Here is a 20,887-nt window from a genome sequence, read left to right on the forward strand (position 1 = left end):
CCTTGTCTCTTCCTCTCTCTCTCTCTCTCTGTCTAATGTGTACATTGATAACCCTGCTTTTCTTCCAAATGGGGACCCCTCCAGAAGGCTTACAGCATCATTCTACCCTCCTCCATTTTATCCTCTGCCACTGCCACTTCCTCTGGCAGTGAATTCCATGAGTTAATCACTCTTTGGGTGCGTTCAGACGGGGGATTTACAACGGTTAGGGTGCCGGTTCCAACCGGTGTACTTACGGGCGTTCACACGGCGAACATCTGCCTCCCGTCCCTAACCGTTGTAAATCCTTTTACACCGTTGTACTCTGCCACTAGGTCCCAAGTGGTGGTAAACAGAGTACAACGGTGGCTTCCGATACAAACCGGCGTCTGATCACTCTCCACTAGCCACTTCCGTCGGAAGCCTGAGGCTTCCGGCTTTCCCCCGCCATTTTTTTTTTAAAAACTAAGCGATATGCGCTCAGGCCCTTACTTTACCGTCCCGGAGGAGTCCGGGACTACAGGGAGGCCAGGTTGGGGTTTAAACTTTAAAGGTAAGTGCTTACCTTTAAAGTTTAAATGTAAGGGGGGGGTTGAGCATGCGCAAAAATCGCCATTCTCCGAATGGCTGCCTGTGCGCATGCTCAAACTGCTTTAAAAAAAAAAAACCGCCGACGCCCGCAGCGTGTGAGCGGCCATCCAACGGAGGCATTCGCAAGATGGAGGGTGAGTCTGATCACGTTTCTGCCGGTGCAGTTTATGCCGGCAGAAAGGCCGCGTCTGAACGCACCCTTTGAGTGAAGAGCCAGTTTTGTGTCGTGGTTAAGAGTGGCACCTGCTTCGTATGTACTGGGCTCTACTGGACATGGGTGGTTTGCTTGTTTTTCCCCACATGTGCCATCAGATAGGCTCGCCAGCTCTGAGTTGGGAATACCTTGAAGATTTTTGGGGTGGCGCCTGAGTGGTGGGTGTGGCCTTCTGACACACTTCCGGTGATGTCAGGGGGTGTGACATATGCTAATAAGTTATGCTAATGAGCTCCTGCAGCTCTTTTTCTATGAAAAGACCCCTGCTTGCAGCCCATGATAGGGGCAGATGATGGAGTACCTCAGCGAGGGATTTGTTGACAATCTCCTGCAGTGCACCTCGAAACCCCTCGTGGCCCGCTTTAATAAGCCAGGAGGGGCACGGATCCAGGTCGCATGTGGTTGGGCACACAGCTACGAGCAACCTGTTAGCTTCCTCCAGGCTGAGTGGGTCAAAAGTCACTAAACCCGACACCAAAGGCGTGCAAGGGGCCTCAAGTTCCCTAACTGTTTCAATTGTGGCGGGGAGGTCGTGGCGGAGGGCCAAGACTTTATCTGCGAAATAGCTCGCAAATGCCTCACAGCCTAAGTCCAATTCCCTAGCATTTTGTCTACCCTGGGGCAGAGCTGTCAAAGACCGGTTGCATAGAACTCTTTTCTTTGTGGCCTTGACTGCCATCTCATAGGATCTCATAAACGTCCTATAGAATGGTCTTGACACTTCGTCGCAAGCCCGGCACCACCGTCTCTCTAGCCATCTCAGCTCTCACTTCAGCCGCCGCAACTCCTGGGTATACCAGGATTCTCGCCTATTACGAGTGTGTAAAGGGCGCCAGGGAGCGATCTCGTCGATGGCTGAGGAGAGTCGGCAATTCCAATCCTCCACCAGCTCATCCAATGAACCACCAGGGGGCCTCGGATCCCGCAGAGCCATCTGGAACCGCATCAGGTCCATTTGGCTTCACGGGCGAGTCAAAATCAGCTCGCCACCTAAACAGGGTTGGCGCGGGGCATTCAGACAGGCCCTCGGGACATGGCCCTCAGGACATGGTGGTCTGACCTACCGAAAAGATCAAATTGAGCATGTGACCGGCCCGATGCGCGGGTGACAAGACAAACTGGGAGAGTCCCAGTGCCACCATGGACGACACTAGATCCATAGCCTGGCTGCAGGTCACGTCCTCAGCATGGACGTTGAAGTCACCCAAGACAATTCACCTAGGGTGCTCCAGTGCCCAGCCTGATATGTCCTCCAGCAGGGATGGCAGACTATTGGCAGGCGCGTTAGGTGGTCGGTACACCAACCAAATAGCCAAACCCTCCACAACCTCCAGCATCGCACCGACACACAAAACACCTGCGATCGCTACCTGTGGGAGCGCCCTGAAGGAGTAAGCCTCTCGAATGAATAGAGCCACGCCTCCCCCCCGCCCCCTAGTCCATGATTGATGGAGGACCAAGAACCCCGGCGGGGCAAGTTGGGCGAGAGCTACTGTCTCGCCCTCCCCCCCCCAGGTCTCAGTCATGCATGCCAGGTCAGCTTGTTGTTCCTGTACAAAGTCCCGCAGAACTTTAGCTTTGTTGTTAATAGACCTGGCATTGCACAGCACCAATGATGGAAGGGGGTTCCCACTCCTGGCCCCTCTGCTGGCCACCCTCGGGATGGGTCATAGGCTGGAAGGGCGCCGAACCTCTCTATTTCTCCGTATCCTTCCCTCCACACCTTGCCAGGACCCACCGCTCTACTTCCCTCTCCCCAAGAGCACTGGGATTTGTTGCTCCGCTATGCCTCAGGCTGCCAACAACCAATAACAGAATCAAAACCAATCCAGCTACAACAACTTAACTACTACAATCATTTCTGCTAGATAAAATAACAATGCCATTGATGCAAGAGGAAAAACAGTTACTATTGCTCATGTCAGAGGCAAACTAATTCATGAACTAAGGCCCCTACAATCCCACAGGAATTCATCCACCACACACTCACATAACAGCACATAACAACACAACACACTACACTAGCAGACCCACTAACATGCAGTCCTCGGCTCAGGCTCGGCATCGACATTCATAGTGCTAGGAAAGTTAACTGGCTCCCCGCACTAAAGATATTCTACTCCTCGATCACTAGGGGGTCCGATATTTGTAGTTCTTCACATCGGCCATTGGGGGAGTTCCAACAGTTGTAATTTCCCGCCCCCTCGCCTTCCAGTCGCAACCTGGGAGGCTAGCCAAACGCCGGATTCACCCGCAGCGACTCCGAAGCAGTTTGCTCCAGTTCAATGGCAGGCCCCACTCCACATGTCCCGTCCAGTCCGGTGGCCCCAGATCGAATCCCAGATGCCACTGGAGCACAGATTCCAGCTATCTCCCGCTCAGCGATCCCAGCTATCTCCCGCTCAGCCGCCAAAAATATCTAGGGTAGGGGTTCACTCCCGGCTCTCTCACCACCGGCTAAAAATCGCATCGTCCTTGTCAGCTCCCTCACTGCCGATTTTGGTCGCGCTGCCCCACCGACGTCTCCGCTCGCCCATCCATCCCCAGTTGGCCACCATGACAGCCGCCGCGCGCCAGTCCCTGTGCCACGGGCCCCGCGCAGTCAATGGCTCCGCAAGCCCCCGAAGCGCCTCATATGGGCCCGGCTACCAGTCGGGGTGTCCTGCACTGCCCCGCAGGACCCCTCGCTGCATCACTAAGCCAGGGCCGGGTGCTCCCGGAGCTCCACCCAGCGCTCCCAAGTTGTGCTCTTACCACGCCGGAGTCAGCGGTGGGAGCTCCACAACGCCTCCTGCCCAGCTCCGCAGCTCCTAGGCTGCTGTAGGCCTCACCACGGATGGGAGCCACACCTACAGGCGCCGGCATCTCCAGTTCTCAGTTCAGCGTCCCTCAATACGAATACCACAGCTGCTGTGTGCAATATGCCGTTCCCGATGCACTTGCCTGCTGGAGCCGGTTAAACTAGGCTAAAAATCACTAAATTAAGCTAATACTAGAGTACCACAGGGGAGCTCAGCACCCAAGCCACACACCCGGTCGCCATCTTGAACTGAAAAAAATTACTTACCAAGATCTTATTAAGATAATTTTCTGACGTTCCTTTCACTTCCAAATACTACCAGGAAGAATGCTAAAAGTCTATTACTATTGATTATTCAGAATGCTTAGTTAACTGGCATTGTCTAGAGGGCAAGTTCCTCCCCTTCGGCCACCATACTCCTACATATTCAAGCCCTGATATGCCAATAAAGGTTCTGATTGATTGATATTCAAACCTGCAGGTGTTCCATTCCTACCTCTTCAGCCAGCCATCTTCATGCACCTGTGTTGCTGTATTTTGACAGCTGGCACTGCCAGCTGATGTCAACCTTGTGTTCCTCCTTCCCTCTAATCCTGCCTTAATCTGATGGGAGCTAGTTTCTGCCAGAGGTCTCCTGGGCAACTGGCCCACTTGCCTGTCTGCTGCAAAGATTTACCCTGTGGCTTGGTGAGGAAGGGGAAGGGTCCCAGCAGGTGTGGGATTGTTGCCATGGCACTCACAATGGGATAAAATTTGGTTGTTGTCAATTCCTCAAGGTAGGAATCAGGACAGGGCCATGAGTTTGAGTATCTGACTTATTTGATTAACTGGCCACCTTCATTTCTTGTGAATTGCAAAAAGTATGTTGGTAGCAAATGAAGGGAGAATGCACCATGCCATGTTTCAAGGAAGGTATTTATTGGAGCCATTACTGTAACAATCCCTTGAAAGTGTCATTATAAGAAGAAAAGCATATAATATGGTTGAGAGTAAATGAAAGATTTTCCAGTCAAGTCAGATAAATGTAAATCACACATTTGCTGTAAGGATTTCAAGAAAAATCTTCATGTTTTTGTAGCTGCACAGTACCATTAGGGTACATGAAATCGAATAAACCTTAGAAGGCTATCAAGGAAGCTATCATACGTCCAGTCTTGAGCATAGCAGAGGCCAAGGTAAACGTTTTGAGATTATTATTTTTTGCCATCTGTGGTGTGGTGGCAAAAAGTGCTGTCAAGTTGTAGCCAACGTATGACGACCATGTAGGGTTGTCAAAGCAAGAGACGTTCAGAAGTAGTTTACCATTTCCTGCCTCTGCACTGCAGCCCTGGACTTCCTTGGTGGTCTCCCATCCAAATACTAATCAGGGCTGACCCAGCTTAGCTTTCAAGATCTGACATGGTCACGCTAGCCTGGGCCATCCAGGTCAGGGTGCCATAATTGGTCTGTATTTATTATTTTACTTCATTTTTACCCTGACTTTTCCCCCACTGGGGATCTAAAGCAACTTATGCTGTGAGGTAGATTAGGCTGAGAACATGTGACTGGCCTATGGTCACCCAGCAAGCTTTCATGGCAGAGTGGGGATTTGAATGTGGGTCTCCCAGATTCTAGTCTTCCAGATGTTACTCCATTGCTCTGCCCACTATACGACACTGTACGGAAGCAGAAACTTCAAAATAATAGAATTATCTACATTCTGCTCCCAACTGTGTGTTCCCAACAATATTTCCTGGTTTATCACCAGCTGTAAAACTGCAGATTTGAGTTCTGCTCACCTGAGACAAAAATAAATGCTTTAGTCAGTGGGAAGGTAATGAAGAACTATAGTAATACTGCATTACTAATTATTTTTTCTAAATTAAAGGAGTTAATGAAAAGGAAAAGTTGCAATTTAGAGAGTGTTTTGTTCCATTCTCCCTTCAGTATGTGATAAGGTGAGGATTTTGCATATCGGTTTTTACTTTAAATCCCTTAAGCGCTTAAGGGTTACGAGAAGCAAAATAACAATTGCTCTGCAAGATGCCAGAATGTAGAGCTCTAGGATTAGTCACTGATACCTGCATAATCAGTTATCTTTCCTTTGGAGGCTAATGCATTTTAACCAAATTTAATTCACAAGGGGATTGCTAGAGGATTGTCACTTATGCAGATAATTTTACACTTTCTCTTTCAATCAGAAATCTTGCATAAGAAATGTTTTGTATATTCTTCTAATTTGCAAAGCACCGTTGATCTACCATATCTCTTGTGAAGACCAGTGTCTAGACTCTCTGCAGGGAAAAGAGTAGCCTCTGATTTTTTAAATGACAAATTGTTCAGAGGACTTTACTAAAAATTACCACTAGTTTGGAAATGAAACATAATTTGAAATTATGGCTATCCAATTATTTTCTGATGATTTTTTGTTCTGTATAGGTAATAAAACATTTCCTTTCAAAAATACTTCATTTTTGGAGAGAAATTTTGGTTTCAGATTTTTTAAAACACTTTGTTTCTGAGAAAGTAGAAATGCATATTCTTTGAGCAATGGAGTATAAGAACCTAGCCATATACGCTCTTTATGTAAGGGCGAAAGAGCTGTATATTCTGTGCTTTAACAGTTCCTTTCGTAAAATTGTTGTGGGTTGAATATGTATATATCTTGCAGATGTTATATTTCATGAGCATGTTGTAATGTAAGTATCTTTGTAAAGTACCACTGACTTACTGTGGATTTGTCTCCCAAGTACCAATTTTTGTTATTTTTAAATGAAAATGTTTTCCACTAAGGTTTAATCTCTTTTATTTGTTTATTAATTTGAAATATTTATATCCTGCCTTTCTCCCGTCAAAGATTCCATGAAATGCAATAATAAAATAAAATCCATAACCAAAGAAAACCCAGAAAATCTGTTATCAAATCATATGCAACTCTATGGGAAGTTCTTCTTCTTCTGGTAATTGGTCCCACCGAGTGGGAGGTGTGACTGAACGAGGCCAGGCAGCAGAGAAACAGATGATCCTGGCCAGGAGGAATGGCTAAAAGTAGAGGGCTTGATTACCTTAACAGGCTCATTCTTCTATGGGGAGACATGGTCCTTAGGATAGAAAAATGTACATGTATCGATTCCAGGATTACTGCTGTTAAGAAATAAGCATTTGCTTGCTTCAGGAGCTTGGGTTCATACTTAACTGTGGTGTTAAGGAACACTTGAGCTTTCTGTTACATGGAATCATAGGCCTCAAAAGGTCTTGTGTTCCAGACTTCTGTATTCAGTGATTAATAACTATGAATAGATAGAAATTGTCAGGGGAAAATGGATTGAAGCCAAGCATTTTTGCCTTTTAAAAGAAAGATAAGGCAGCTATATGATTTTAGAAAAATCTGAAAAAGTTGTGACAGATAGTAAATGGTTAATGCTGCAACCCAGTCTGAGAACAATGAGTGACAGGGGTTTGAAAGGGAACTCTTGAGTGTGTCTTTTAGGAGTTGGGGGTTGACAGTTAACAGTGGGAGAGTGAAGCAGACTGTGAGAGAATCAAGAAGGATCCTGAGTTAGGGAAAAGGGACACACAGCCCATCCCTGTCAAGACTGAGGGAAATAGCTCCTAGTGAATGGTGGTGTCCTATCAAGTCTGAGGGAAATAGCTCCTAGAAGATTGGGGGAGGGGGTGATGCCTAGCCAGTGGATAAGGAAGGAAACTGAAACTTGTATGAATGTTCCTGCCTTCACCAACTTTAGTGACTGTGAGATCAATAAGCTTATGCTTGTTTATGTAAGCAGAGACTGCCAAGAAATCTCTCTCCTCAAGTTTTAAAGACCTGTCTGAATAACAGAAATGGGTACTTGTTTGTGACAAATTGTCTGCTGTTTATTTTTATACAAAGTTACCTCATTCCTGTTGCCTTGCCTGTTCACCTCATAAGTCCTAAACCTAATTCCTACCTGACCATTTCCCCTCAAAGTGAAATAAAATAGTTTGTTAGTTTTGATTTACCATCAGCCTCTCATGTGCCATTATAAAACAAAGACAAAAGAAGGATTTTAGTCTTTCCCCTCAGTTCCCTAGACTGGGTCAGCATTTACCAATATACATTCAAACAACTGGGTGGGACAGCCAGAGAAAAACAGAAGAAAGGAAAATGGGCTGCTCAGCTAAGAACAATATAAAGGAAAATCCTGTGAGGAAGAGTGAAATTGTCATAAAAGTATATTAGCTTGATGCCTCCTGTTCTGTTCTAAAAAGCGTATCTTTCAACTCTGTTTCCACATCCTTTTCACCATAGTCACATTTCAGTATTTTAATTAGCAAATTATAGACCTGTTCAAACTTACTGTACTGAGCAGTCATCAAACATTTTTGGAACAGGCTTTGGTGATTTTTAAGGGGGATGAATTATTATTTTTTGGCACATTTGCTTCTTTTGATAAGAAAGCAATGTTTGGCCTTTTTAACACTGCAAATATAATTTGTACTGCTTGAACACCTTATGCTAAATATGTACAGCTGATTATACTAGAAAAGAAGCTGGTAAACATTTTTCACACTGGTCACCGGTTTTTGTCTAGTATAAGCTGCTGTTGATGCCACCCAACCTTTTATAATGAAGCATCAGTGAATTAGTAATCTTATGGCAACTGGGTAGCAAATTAGTTCTGATTAAATATAGTTGCCACCATGCAAAACTGAAGCTATCCAGAACTGGTAATACATGCTAGTGACATGTTAGATAGTTTTAAAAGACCAAGTTCACGTGAATCTACAAAGGAATAGATTAGCAAGATAGCCACATGGTGGAATAATATGATTATGGATCTTAGTTTCATAAAGGCCTGTAATTTATGAAATCAAAGTGGTATTTCAATGGTGTGTAATATCATTGAGTAATGTAATGGTTTGTGTAGGTTTTTGTCCCAACAATCTTGCTTTGTGATATAGACATTACTTGAGTCTATGGTGGATGCGGCTGAAAACCTCTGTCCAAGTGCAATGAAGAAAGCACGCATACGGCAAGATTTGATTGAAGCATGTACTGAGAAGATTTCTATCCCACGGACTTTTGTTAAAAATGTTCTGTTGGAGCAGTCTGGAATTGACATCCTCAATAAAATTAGGTGTGTTAACATGCTTCCTTGTTCTTCAATGTGTATACTTGTGCTGTAGATTGTTTACGCAGACATCTGCCCTGAGAGCATTACCAACGCTCCTGGATTGAAGTCTGTTTCCATGTTCCACCCAAAGCAAATATTCATGCCCTTGGATACCCATGTGCTTGATTTCTTGTTTATCTCCTAGACAGATGAGTCTGGATGGAGGCATAAGTTATCTATTTTTAAAAATATTTTTATTCTGCTGTTCTGCAAAGCAAGGCTCGAAGCAGTTTACAGAAGTTTCTTGTGTAGCCGACTTCATTTCCTTGCTTAGTGGCTTTGTGGATGCAGGGTGTACAAACTCCCAGTGCTGCTGAAAATTTCTAGTGTGGTCTTAATTAAATTTCTGGAATCATGGGTAGAAACTGAAGTTCATGTTATTGTTCGCACATTAACTGTGACATTTTGTAATTTGTTTATAAAAAAAAACTGTGACATTTAGTTTTAATAATGTGCTGTTAGCTTGACTACTTGTGTCTACTTGTTTGCCTGCATCTCCAGAGCACACCCATTTTATGTGAAGACGTGACTAACACAACTTTAAAAAAATGCTTCTCATTAATGCCTCGCTGATACTCCTCTGCAGAGGACAAACTATAAAAAGAAATACTAATTTGCTATACCTGTGCTTTGTTTGCTGTGTCAGATAGCTTAGTCTCCATGATTAATTATATCACAATTATAGGTGTTAATGTTCCCAGTTTAAACCCTGGGCCTACTGAGTTACAGTGCTGCAAGCAGCATCAGGTGCCACTAAGTATGCCACAGCATTCCATTTCTTGCAAGGGAAGCAGCAGTTCAGCTACACGAGGGAAGTTCTTCCTGGATATGAGGCTTCTACAATATGCACAAGCATCCAGTGCATCAAAAAGTCAGTTGGGTATTCTGGGAATCAACTGTCCTTACCCTCCTCTTGCATTTTACACCTTTGAATGACGTGGGCAGGGCTGCTGAGAGCCACCACAGGACCCCAGACAATTGTTCCCTCTAGGTCTCCTATAGCACTTACGTATATGTAGCCTCCCTCCCCCCCCCCCCTATGATAGGGACCTCAAGAATTTCATTCCCTTTGCCTCCTGCCCCCTCAGCACCAGTAGGGTTGCCAGCTCTGGCTTGGGAAATACCTGGAGATTTTTTTGGGGGGGGTAGAGCCTGGGGGAGGGCAGCAACCTCAGCAGAGTACAATGCCATTGAATCCACCTTCCTAGACAGCCTTTTTCTCTAGGAGAACTGATCTCTGTCATCTGGAGATCAAGTGTAATAGCGGGGGGTATCCAGGCTCCACCTGGAGGTTGGCAACACTACTCAGTGGCCATCAACATGGGCAGCAATAGAACTGGTGCTACAAGTAACACAACTTGACTGGCTGTGAGATGTCGTTAAAAGTATCAGGTGGTAAGACTCAAACTTCTACGAGGGCATACACAAAGCATCCAGAGTCCCAACTGCTGTCTGTTACGTGGTTTGCAGATTATATTGTGAAAAACACTATTTGCAAATGCTTAATAGTGATGGTATTACAGAAGCAACCAACTTTCTATCCTTGCATATAGAAAGTGGTATAACAGGGCAAAAAGCCACATCTGGGATCTAATTCATGACAAGAAAAATGATTTAAATAGGCAGTTGCTTGAATCCAGTCCTGATTTTTCTGATAGACATCACATATTTAGCAAGAGTTAAATATTGTTGATGTTTTCATTTTTCATGTTAGAAATACTTTACCATAATTTTTGGTAATATAATTCTTTATCATAATTGGTTCGAGGGTGTGCAACATAAAGATTAATAATTCCTTATGAAATGTCTTCTGCTCCTGTTCTCGTATTTTTAAATTCTTTTTTCAAGGAAGGTTTAGCTCAATCTTATACAATCAGTATTGTAAGGGACAGCTGAATTTTCTTGCATGAATTAAAACTCTGGTGTTCTGATTTTCTACTTTATACAGTGAAGTGAAGCTGACTGTGGCCTCTTTCCTTTCGGACCGAATAGTAGATGAGACCCTTGATGCCCTGTCACTTTGCCATCATCAGCTGGTAAGCATTTGCAGTGTTCTCAGTCACCCTAGATATCCCTAAGCTTGATTGATATGATTGAATTGCCAGTTGACTCATTTACACTGTAGCTTGATGTTACTTCCAGATTTCCTTGGAGCACAGGTGAATTTTCACATGGTTTTTTCAACAGGTTCCAGGCTTTCCTACTGAAATGTCTGAAATCCAAATTTGCAGTTGCTTCAGTCCTTTTTTGTTTACGCACAGCATCGAGTTCATGGAGTAGTTCATCTGCTACTTCTGGATCTTTGCTGTTGAGGAAATTTTGATACAGCCCCTTGCCCTGGTCACTCCAGCCTGAAACATATTCTTTCCAATATCCTTGAAGAATGTGCCTTTTTGCCGTAGGTATATCAGCTCCAATGAATCAGTGGTAGTTATTATGTGCTGGATGGACCCATCCAAGACACCTATCCAGATCTTCACTGAAACATTTCCAGTTCACGCTTTTAAAGTTCCAACGTGGTCTTAAAAAAGACTTGATAACTGGTATTTGGATCCCAGCCTCAAGAACATGTCTAGATATAGGCAAGGGGAGGGATCATCTGTTGTACAAATTTTTACAAGTTTTCCCCTGTAGAACATGATTTCAACTCCTAAATAACATGCTGAGCGATAGCACTTTCTGAGTAATTATGGGTCAATCAGCAAGCAGAAGAAACTTAATAATGGTCTATCCCAGGACTCGTTCCTCGCTCCAGTTCTTTTCAATCTATACATCACTGATGTTCCCAAGATGATATCCAGGAAGTTTGCTTATGCCTATGACATGGGGATTGCAGTAAGGCACAAACCCATTGAAAGGATTGAGGAAATACTGAATAGGGACCTTGAAATTTTGGCTGACTACTACCATAAATGATGGCTTATCCCAACTCCAGGAAAAACAGAATGCTCCTGTTCCCATCTCAATAACAATCTTGCCAACTGTGAGCTGAGTATCTACCTTAATGGCACCTGACTTACATACAACCATACACCTAAGTACCTTGGCATTACCCTGGACAGGACCTTGAGCTATAAACACTATCTTACCAATGTAGCAACAAAAATATGCATGCGAAACAACATTCTGAAAAAATTGTGTGGTACAACTTGAGGTGTGTCTGCTTCAATCAATCTAATTTATTGCGGCAGGAGCCGGTAAAACAGTACAATTCTGATATAAAAGGGATTAAAACAGTAATAACATTGGGATAATATAAAAACATTAACAGGAGAGAGTTAATAAAATTAGTAAAGTAAAATAGTGTTAATAAGAGAATCATACAATTTTTTCAGCTAAAATAAGTTTACGTTTCCTAATAGCTAAGCAGCAAAATTTTGCCACACCGTAAGTCACTGAGCTCTGAACGTCTTCTAAGAGGAATTTACGAAGGACTTCTGGCCTAAAGTCAAGATAAGACTGCAGAGGGCTAAATCTAGACAGAAGGGTGTGTCTGCTTCAACACTTAGCTGCTCAGCTTTGGGGTTGGTGTATAGTACTGCAGAATATGGTGCTTCAGTGTGGCTCAGCGGCCCCCATGTCCACAAACATAATGCCCAACTCAACACAACAATGAGAACCATCAGTGGAGCCTGTTTACAGGGACAGTGGTAATAAATCAAATAAATAAATAATAAATATGTATTAAACCCACTCCGACCTGTTGGCTACCCAAGTTGTGCCACATCGCTCACCCACATCTCCAAAGACAAGAGGCTCTCCTTCACAAATATACAAAGATAATTGAAAACAGAGAGTTGCCCATCCACAGAGACATGGCTGATGCGCGCTTCTCCAGACAAAGATCCCAACACCCAGCAATAAGATCTACACAAATCCTGCAATCACAAAATTTCATTCTCAGGAATGAATGGTTGTGAACATGGATGCAGTCAGTTCCACCCAATATCCATAACCTGATAAACACCAATGAGAGGCACTCAGGATTTGACTTGCCATGTAAAGTACGGAAGACAGGTAACAGAATACTAATAGGCTTTGGCAGTTGTGTGGACCTGTTGTTTAAATGGGGCAAAATACCAGGACCCAAATGCTATTGTGCAGCCCACCAAACTGCATTCCATCTGTCACAGGAATGTGAGCACTGCGCTTTCCCAGGGAATTGTGATGGAACTCTCTGAACTCTCCCCATCTACGACTGAGTGGACTGAAAATCTAGATATTAGTATTTATGGAGATTATCCAGTCAGTCTGCATAGCCATTTTGTATCAGCTTTGTTATATATTTTATAACAGGGAGCGTCCCGCTTCTCCGGGAGTTGGTCCGGGACGTGCGCGCGGCTGCCATTTGAGGGGAAAACTCTTTGTTTTCCCCTCAAATGGCGTGGCCCCGCCCCCAGCGTGCGACGTCACTTCCGGTGACGCGCACGCCGGGGAGGGGTTTTCCCCGGGCCCCGATTCCCCGGCGTCGGGAAACGGAGCCTCCGGGGCGGGGTATTTCCGCCCTACCGGGGGAGTTGGCAGCCCTACTTGTGAGTGTTTTCGACATCATTGCCCTGATGGTCTCATAAACTCATAGTAGCTGAAATATATCTATCATCCTGTTTGTACCAGTGATGGCAACAATGGGAATTTTATGGCAATTGGCAAAAATATCTCTTTTGGCAAAAAAGAGAATAAAAGTTCAGCTAGATAGGCTTTTATAACATTTCTGAGATGGCATTCACTTACAACTATGGGCAAAACAAACCTGTATAGTCCAAGAAGCTGAATCGTGCAAGTGTGCATTTCCCAGACCCGTGTTTGTGTGTGTGTGTGTGTGTGTGTGTGTGTGTGTGTGTATTTGCTGCTGCTGGGTGATAGCCAAATTATTTTGAAAGGTCCACATAGCATCTAGAAGGGTTGTTCATTTGCCACGATCTTCTGAGTTCCATCTCCTGCAATTTGGAAGCACTTTAGTAAGCATCACTTTACACTGGTGGTTTTCCTTTTTCCAAAGAATGCTTTCTCCTATTTGAACTTTTTATCTAGGCTGACCATTTGACCAGGCGAGGCAAGCCCCTGCCTCATCAGGAATCATTAGAAATTGAGCTGGCAGAGGAGAAACCTTCTAAACGGTCCATCATCACAGTTGAGGAGCTAACTGAAATTGAACGTTTGGAAGACTTAGATACGTGCATGGTAAGATACCTTTGTCCCTTTGTTTGAGAACTGGTTCTGAAAGAAAGAATGTTAGATCATTTCAGTAACTGTTCTTAATTATTTGGTGACATTTTATTGAATAATTTTTTTCAGGTATTTGTCTGCCACATTATTTTTCCATAATGGGTATTGCAGACAAATGCAAGGATGCACGTCTCTTCCTGTCACTTTGTCTTGTAGTTCTCTCTTGATGGTAGCTTCTATGACATGCTGTGCCATCTTATAGATGGGTTTGCTGGCATATAGACTTGATCGCTTCAACAAATCAGAGTGCACTACCATGACAAACTTTTGCTTATGACAACGTGGAAGTTTCTGCCTGTGTCATGATTCTGTTTGTCAGTTGTCCATCTCACTCAATATTGTGTTATTGTGACATATTGATTCTAATAGAGGGACTTAAATGAAAGCTATTTGTTTTGTATATATGTTTTGTTTCCTGATGTTTAACGTCCATAAGGCTACTGGTAATCTGTTTTACAAATTATATTCAAAACCTTTCTGTCTCAGCATTTTTGTTCATGCTGTTTTCTTTCTTTTTTTTAAGCCCCCGGAGGGGATTTTTTATTTTTTTAACACTACAAACTACAACAGAAAATGGGAAGGGGTACTACATTTATGGGATAAAGAAAATACCCACTACTGACTAAAAACCCAAGAGAGGAGATCATCCCACCAGTTTAACCATACATTTAGTCTTAATCCCGTTAATCTTACTATCAACTAAGTCAAGTTTAGCATTGACTTTTTCAAGTCTTAAGTTTAAAATTTAGCTGTCAAACAGAAACACCCCAAAGCATCTCACTTCAACATTTTTTAAAAGCACAATTCAGAGTCCTTCACCTTTACTTCTCCTTGCCTAATCTCTTCCGAAGCTTATAAGGACTTTTAGGGGCGGCCGCCCCTTTCTCTGAAAGAGAGTCCTCCCCGGAAGATTCCGAGTCCAGCTCGCCATTGGACTTGCTGTCCTCCCCTTTTTCTCCTTCTCTCCCTGGCCCTCCCAACTGGACTCTTAAAAATTCCCGTGCTTTCTAAACAGAGTCAATCTTTTCTTTTTTTTATCCTTGATTTTGAAGGTTACGCCTTCTGGCGTTAACCATCTATATCCAATTGCATTTGTCTGTAGAAAAAGAATTAATTCTTTATATTTCTTTCTCCTTTGTCTTATCTCAAATGGAATGTCTTTCAATGTTCTGATGGTATTCTCCCCCACTTTCAGGGGTACTCCAGATACTGCTTTCAGGATTGTATCCCTCACATGCCTCTTCGAGAATCTTACCACAATTTCCCAAGGCAGATTATTTTTCTTTATATATCCTGAATATGACATATAGGCCACATCCATTTCGTTTAACAGGAGTTCTGCCTTCATATCCGTCCCTGGGGCCAATATTTCACTCATTAGTTTCTTCAGATTCTCTCCCTTTGTCTCTGGCAAGCCCTGGAAGTGAAGAATCAATAGCTTTTTCCATTTGTAATTGTAGCAGTTGATCTTCCGTAGAAACTTGCTTCTTTTCCAGCTTTTGAACTTTCTTTTTCACCTTTTGTGCAGTGGCGTCCACTTCTTTCACCTTTTCAGCCGTTTCATTCATCATTTTAAGTGTCTCAGTTATCTGTGTTTGCTGTGTAGTGATGCACTGAGTCATTTTCGACATCTGTTCCTTGAGGTTACTCATCTGGTCCAGTAGAGGGCGCATGGATTCTGCTAAAGTCTTTGCCAGCTCATTAGTTCCTTCCGGTTTGGGGCTCTCTGTTAGTTTTGATTTCAAAAGTTTCTCTTTCTCCGTCCCCTTCCCCGCCATCTTTCTCGATTGTTTACTTTGAGAAATATTTTGAAAGTCTCTGAATATGCGCTCAAACACCTGAACTCGCCTTGGTGAGTATTTCTTAACAGTTGTAAATGCTTTCTCTTCCGTTCCCCCCCTCGATTTGCTCAAAAGTTCATGCAGTTAGGAGACATCCCTCCCCCGCCCGCCTCACTTTCCGTTTTTCAACATAGGGTAGGGAGCTTTGTTTTCTCTTTAACCGTCGTTTCGCTCAGTCTGACTCACGTTCATATCTGGTCTTCCGACCCCGCTTTGCCCCGGTCGGCGTCACTAGATCCCATTCGGGCACTGTGCAGGAAGGACCATTGGGACAGAGGAGCGCCTCAATTCACCCACAACGCACAGGCGAAGAGGCGACTCCTCAAAAGTCCCCTGGCTAGGAGCCTTCCACCAGGCTCCCTGGGGGGGTAACGGGCCAGCGCTCCCTCTCCTTCCCGCCATGCACAGACCGCATCCCCGGGAGGTCTGCCTAGCGTGCCGCCATCAACCGGAAGTCATGTTGTTTTCTTTCTGAAGGAATTAAGTGATGCTTACCTGGAATGAGTGTCTTGTAGCTTACGATTTCAGTGACACAGTTCTCAAAAGAAACATCATTGGCACCATATATTGGAACCTGAACTTCTGTCCCAACAAGAGCAGTGTCAAAATAAAGTTGAGGGTACTTGTGATACAAAAAGCTATTAGAAGCAGTTCTATAGAAAATATATGGTTCATATTTTTATAAACCATTTGGAAATAAAGGTCTTAGCGACTGAATTCTCCTGACATTGGTCGTAAAATGATAACCTGCATGTGTGTGCATTAAGTGTGTGATAACCTGTATGTACATTTTCTGTGGGATGTTTCCTACCACAGTTCCCCTGGCAGAAGGGGGAAGAAAAGTGATCACACCCAATTTCCCTTCTCTTTGCAGGCCCCCAATTCACATTACTTTTTGCCTGTGAGGATCCCTCTTCCTTTGGAATAAGAACTTAAGAGAAGCCAATGCTGGGATCAGGCCAATGGCCCAATGTGACAACACTGTCACACAGTGGCCAAAAATACCAGGTGCCATCAGAGGGTCCACCAGTGTGGCCAGGACACTAGAAGCCCTCCCACTTTTGCTCCCCCCAAGCACCAAGAATATAGAGCATCACTTGCCCCAGACTGCAAGTTTCTATCTATATCTTGTGGCTAATGGTCACTGATGGACCTCTGCTCCATATGTTTATCCAATTCCTTCTTGAAGCTGTCCATGCTTGTAGCCGCCACCACGTCCTGTGGCAGTGAATTCCATGTGTTAATCACTCTTTGAAGGAAGAAGTACTAACTTGACTGCTCAGCAATTTCATTGAGTGCCCACGAGTTCTTGTATTGTGAGAAAGGGAGAAAAGTACTTCTTTCACTACCTGCCCTATCCCATGCATAATCTTGTAAACCTCTATCATGTCACCCCTCAGTCATTGTTTCTCCAAGCTAAAGAGCCCCAAGCATCTTAACCTTTCCTCATAGGGAAAGTGTTCCAACCCTTTTATCATTCTAGTTGCCCTTTTCTGCACTTTTTCCAATGCTATAATATCCTTTCTGAAGTGTGGTGACCAGTATTGCACACAGTATTCCAAATGAGGTTGCACCATCAATTTATACAGGGGCATTATGATACTGGCTGATTTCAATTCCCTTCCTAATTCTCTCCTTAATAACAGTTTCCACCAACTTACCCATCAGACTGACTTGCCTGTAATTTCCTGGATCTCCTCTGGAACCCTTTTTAAAGAGGGGGGTGACATTAGTTACCTTCCCGTCCTCAGGAATGGAGGCAGATTTTAATGAAATGAAATGAATTAATTAATGAAATGAAATTAATTCTAATACATTTTCAGGAATCAAAGGGCTGCTGAGGGAAAGGGGAAGCAGGGGAAGATGTTTTTCCAGTGGGATGGCAGCAATATATTACCCTGTGTTCTTTTAAGAGTGGCTTTAAATCAATATTTGTTCTGGAATTATTGCATTTTCATGCTTTCTTTTTCATCTGTCATACTAGAAAGGCCTTGAGAGAATGTTTCTAAAAAGATGAAAATGTTGTCAGTTAGCCCATTTAAGGAATATATTACAGAGCAATTGAAAAAGAATTAGAGTTACATGTGAACCATACCTTTCCTTTGCCAGTTTGGTGTAGTGGTTAAGTGCGCAGACTCTAATCTGGGAAAACCAGGTTTGATTCCCCACTCCTCCACTTGCACCTGGCTGGATGACCTTGGGCAAGCTGTAGTTCTGATAAGAGCTGTTCTTGAAAAAGAGCAGTTTCTGTCAAGAGCTCTCTCAGCCCCACCTACCTCACAGGGTGTTTGTTGTGGGGAGGAGAAGGGAAAGGAGTTTGTAAGCCGCTCTGAGACACACCTTTGGGTAGTGAAGGGGCGGTATAAATCCAACCTCCTCCTCCTCCTCTTCCTCCTCTTCTTCTTCTTCTGAGAGACTTTGTTAGGAACAAATAGTTGCCAAAAGCACACAGTTAAAATATATTTGAAATGTGTTGTTGACTCACTTTTATACTTTAATGTGTCCATTTAATGCACTTTCAATAATGCTGAATTTTTAAGTTGTTCACAGCAAAATATTATTTTAGTTCAACTGCTAGTTTGCATGAAAGAGCATATTCCATACCCTTGGAACCATGTAGGGTTCTATTGAGACTTTCCACTAAACATGCAGAGGTCAGTGTTTGAGTCCTTCTTATGAAAATTGCTTTCATAGTTTTTCTTTTGAAAAATGATTTTAGATTTTGGTTGTACAACATTAGATATTAGGAGTAAAAAGAGACTTTGACAACAGAAAGACTTCTTTGGGCAGGGGGTTGGACTGTATGGCCCCTTCCAACTCTATGATTCTAAGTTGGATCCCAGACTAGATTTAGAATCTTTAATACATGTAAGCTAGGTTATTTTCAGGATTTGCTTTGTACAATGATCCCTTACTTTCAAAATATCCTTTGAAATGACATGGAGTTGTGATAGCCAATTTATGGGTATGCTTTTCTGTAGCATTTGGGAGGCACCGGAGAGAAAGGGAATTCAACTTCTTGTACCACCCCAGATTCTTTTTGCACCATTCCAGAAAACTATGACTTTTTTCAAATATTATAAATGTCTATCATAAGCATTTTCTGCACACTGCTATTAGAGGCTACTGTTGTCAATACTAACTTCCTGCTTAGACTGAACCATGGTTCATGCATCACAGTTGTCCCTAAAGGTTCAAGGCTTTATGAGCAGAAACAAAAATCAACGTGTAGAAAAAACTTTTTATTATTATTCTTTCTTGATCCCAACACATTTCGCCTATTGCTTTGTCAGGGGATCTGTTATAAGCAAGGAAAATACACTCATAGAATAAAATCATTCATAAAAAATATATAGTCATTATAAGCCAATTAAATAATTAAAAAGAACAAAGGAACCTACAAATTAAAATTATTTTTGAGAATTAGGCATTATTATAAAGGATTCTATAATCGTTTCCCCCTAGAAAAACAAGTAAATCATAATTATTACATGATTAAAAACGATGTGTGGTTGTACACTTACCTCTTATAGCATAAGCTTCCAGTCACACCTTGAGCATTAGAATAGAAATCAAGCTCAGGTGGTTAAATGATCTAATGCATTAGGTGCTCATTAAGCCTCTTAAAGGACCATTGTTCAAAAACATTGTTAGTATATTACAGCAAGCAACAGTTCCTTATACAACAGAGTGCAAAACATCCTAAAATTAAATTAATTCCAAAGTAAAATAATACATATTTTTAAATACTTTACAAATTTCCCAATATAGATTTTTGGCACATGTACAGGGTTTGCCCACCCAGGCCAGTCCAGGAATGGGAGGTAATCCTGTACTTTTACAGTACATTAAACAACAACCCACGAGATGGTCTAAACCCTCTCTGGTTTCAGAACAATATGCCACCAGAACCTCTACATTAGTCCCCCCCCCCCAACCTGAGATTAGAGGTTCAAACTCTCAGTTGGTATCTGGAACTTAACACATTAGCAACTCATTCCCAGAGATGCACACTTTTTACTCTCCATTAGTAGCGTATATGGTGAGCGTTTAGGCCACAAGATTTAGCCTTGGAATTCAGGTACAACATCAGAGACCATTTAACAATCAGAATAATTTTTATTCAATACAGAGCATAGCACAGACTACCAGAGATTATAAAATAACAAGCGTAAGGCAATTTGCCTTAACTACACAGTAAAAGATATATATTTACCAAGTTCAGGAGCATCCAAACAGTCCACGAGATTTTAAAGGCAAAATCCATCTTTGCACTCCATGTGCTTTAAATCACAAAGCAGTCCTTTGTCTCTTCAAAGGACAGCATTTCCAGGTGCAATCAAACAAGCACAGAGCAGGAACAGAGAGCAAGAACAGAGACTCTCTCTCATTGGGATTGAACAATTATAGCCCAATTCCAGTCACAAATTAGATGTAGCTATTAGCCAATTGCGAGTGGGCATGGGTGTGCCCAATCGTTGGTTGTCATAGCTGCAACATAGGATTGGCTAGAAGTTTGGAGACCACGCCTGCAGTCACATGACCCCAAACTCCAGCTTCTCCATTGCTGATGTGACTTTTTGCATGTGAGGCAGAGCCAGGCGCCATCAGGTCTGCCTCTTCCCTTAGAGTTGTGAAAGAATGTGTGGTTATATGGCATGGCTATTGAGGTTGTTCAGGTCTGCCCTGGACCATTTGGGCCTGCACAGGAAACAGAGACATAGAATGTCATCACAGGAGAAGGCATGAGACTTGTAGAAATCAATATTTCTATACAGCACATGAATGGATTAGCATATCTTGAGCATTAGAAATAAAGTCAAGCACACATGGTTATATGTTCTAATGCAGTAGGTGTTCATTTAACCTCTTAAATGGCCATCATTCAAAAACATTTTCAAAATCATTGTAAATGTCTTACAGCAAACATCAATTCTTTATATAACAGAATACCAAAACCCTAAAATTAAATTACCAAATTATTTATTTGTCCTCAGATCCTAACTTAACATAACTTGCATTTTATCCTCAAAATATTTAGTACCAGGGTGTTGTCACTTTGACTTCAGGGATCTTAAATCAGGTGTATAAATTCCAAATC

The 20,887-nt window shown here is 42.9% G+C and overlaps 1 protein-coding gene across 1 annotated transcript in view; it reads left to right on the top strand.

Annotated features, from left to right (window-relative positions):
- The window catches only part of LOC107106428 (leucine-rich repeat-containing protein 16A-like), a 232,552-nt gene that overhangs the window by 173,129 nt on the left and 38,536 nt on the right, over positions 1–20,887 (top strand). Inside the window, 3 exon segments of the mRNA XM_015406571.1 lie at positions 8,508–8,683; positions 10,668–10,755; positions 13,751–13,900. Of these exon segments, the coding sequence (XP_015262057.1) occupies positions 8,508–8,683; positions 10,668–10,755; positions 13,751–13,900 (414 nt within the window).

The sequence above is a fragment of the Gekko japonicus genome, unplaced genomic scaffold (assembly GCF_001447785.1).
Source record: "Gekko japonicus isolate JY-2015 unplaced genomic scaffold, Gekko_japonicus_V1.1 scaffold1872, whole genome shotgun sequence".
In the NCBI taxonomy this organism is placed as follows: domain Eukaryota; kingdom Metazoa; phylum Chordata; class Lepidosauria; order Squamata; family Gekkonidae; genus Gekko; species Gekko japonicus.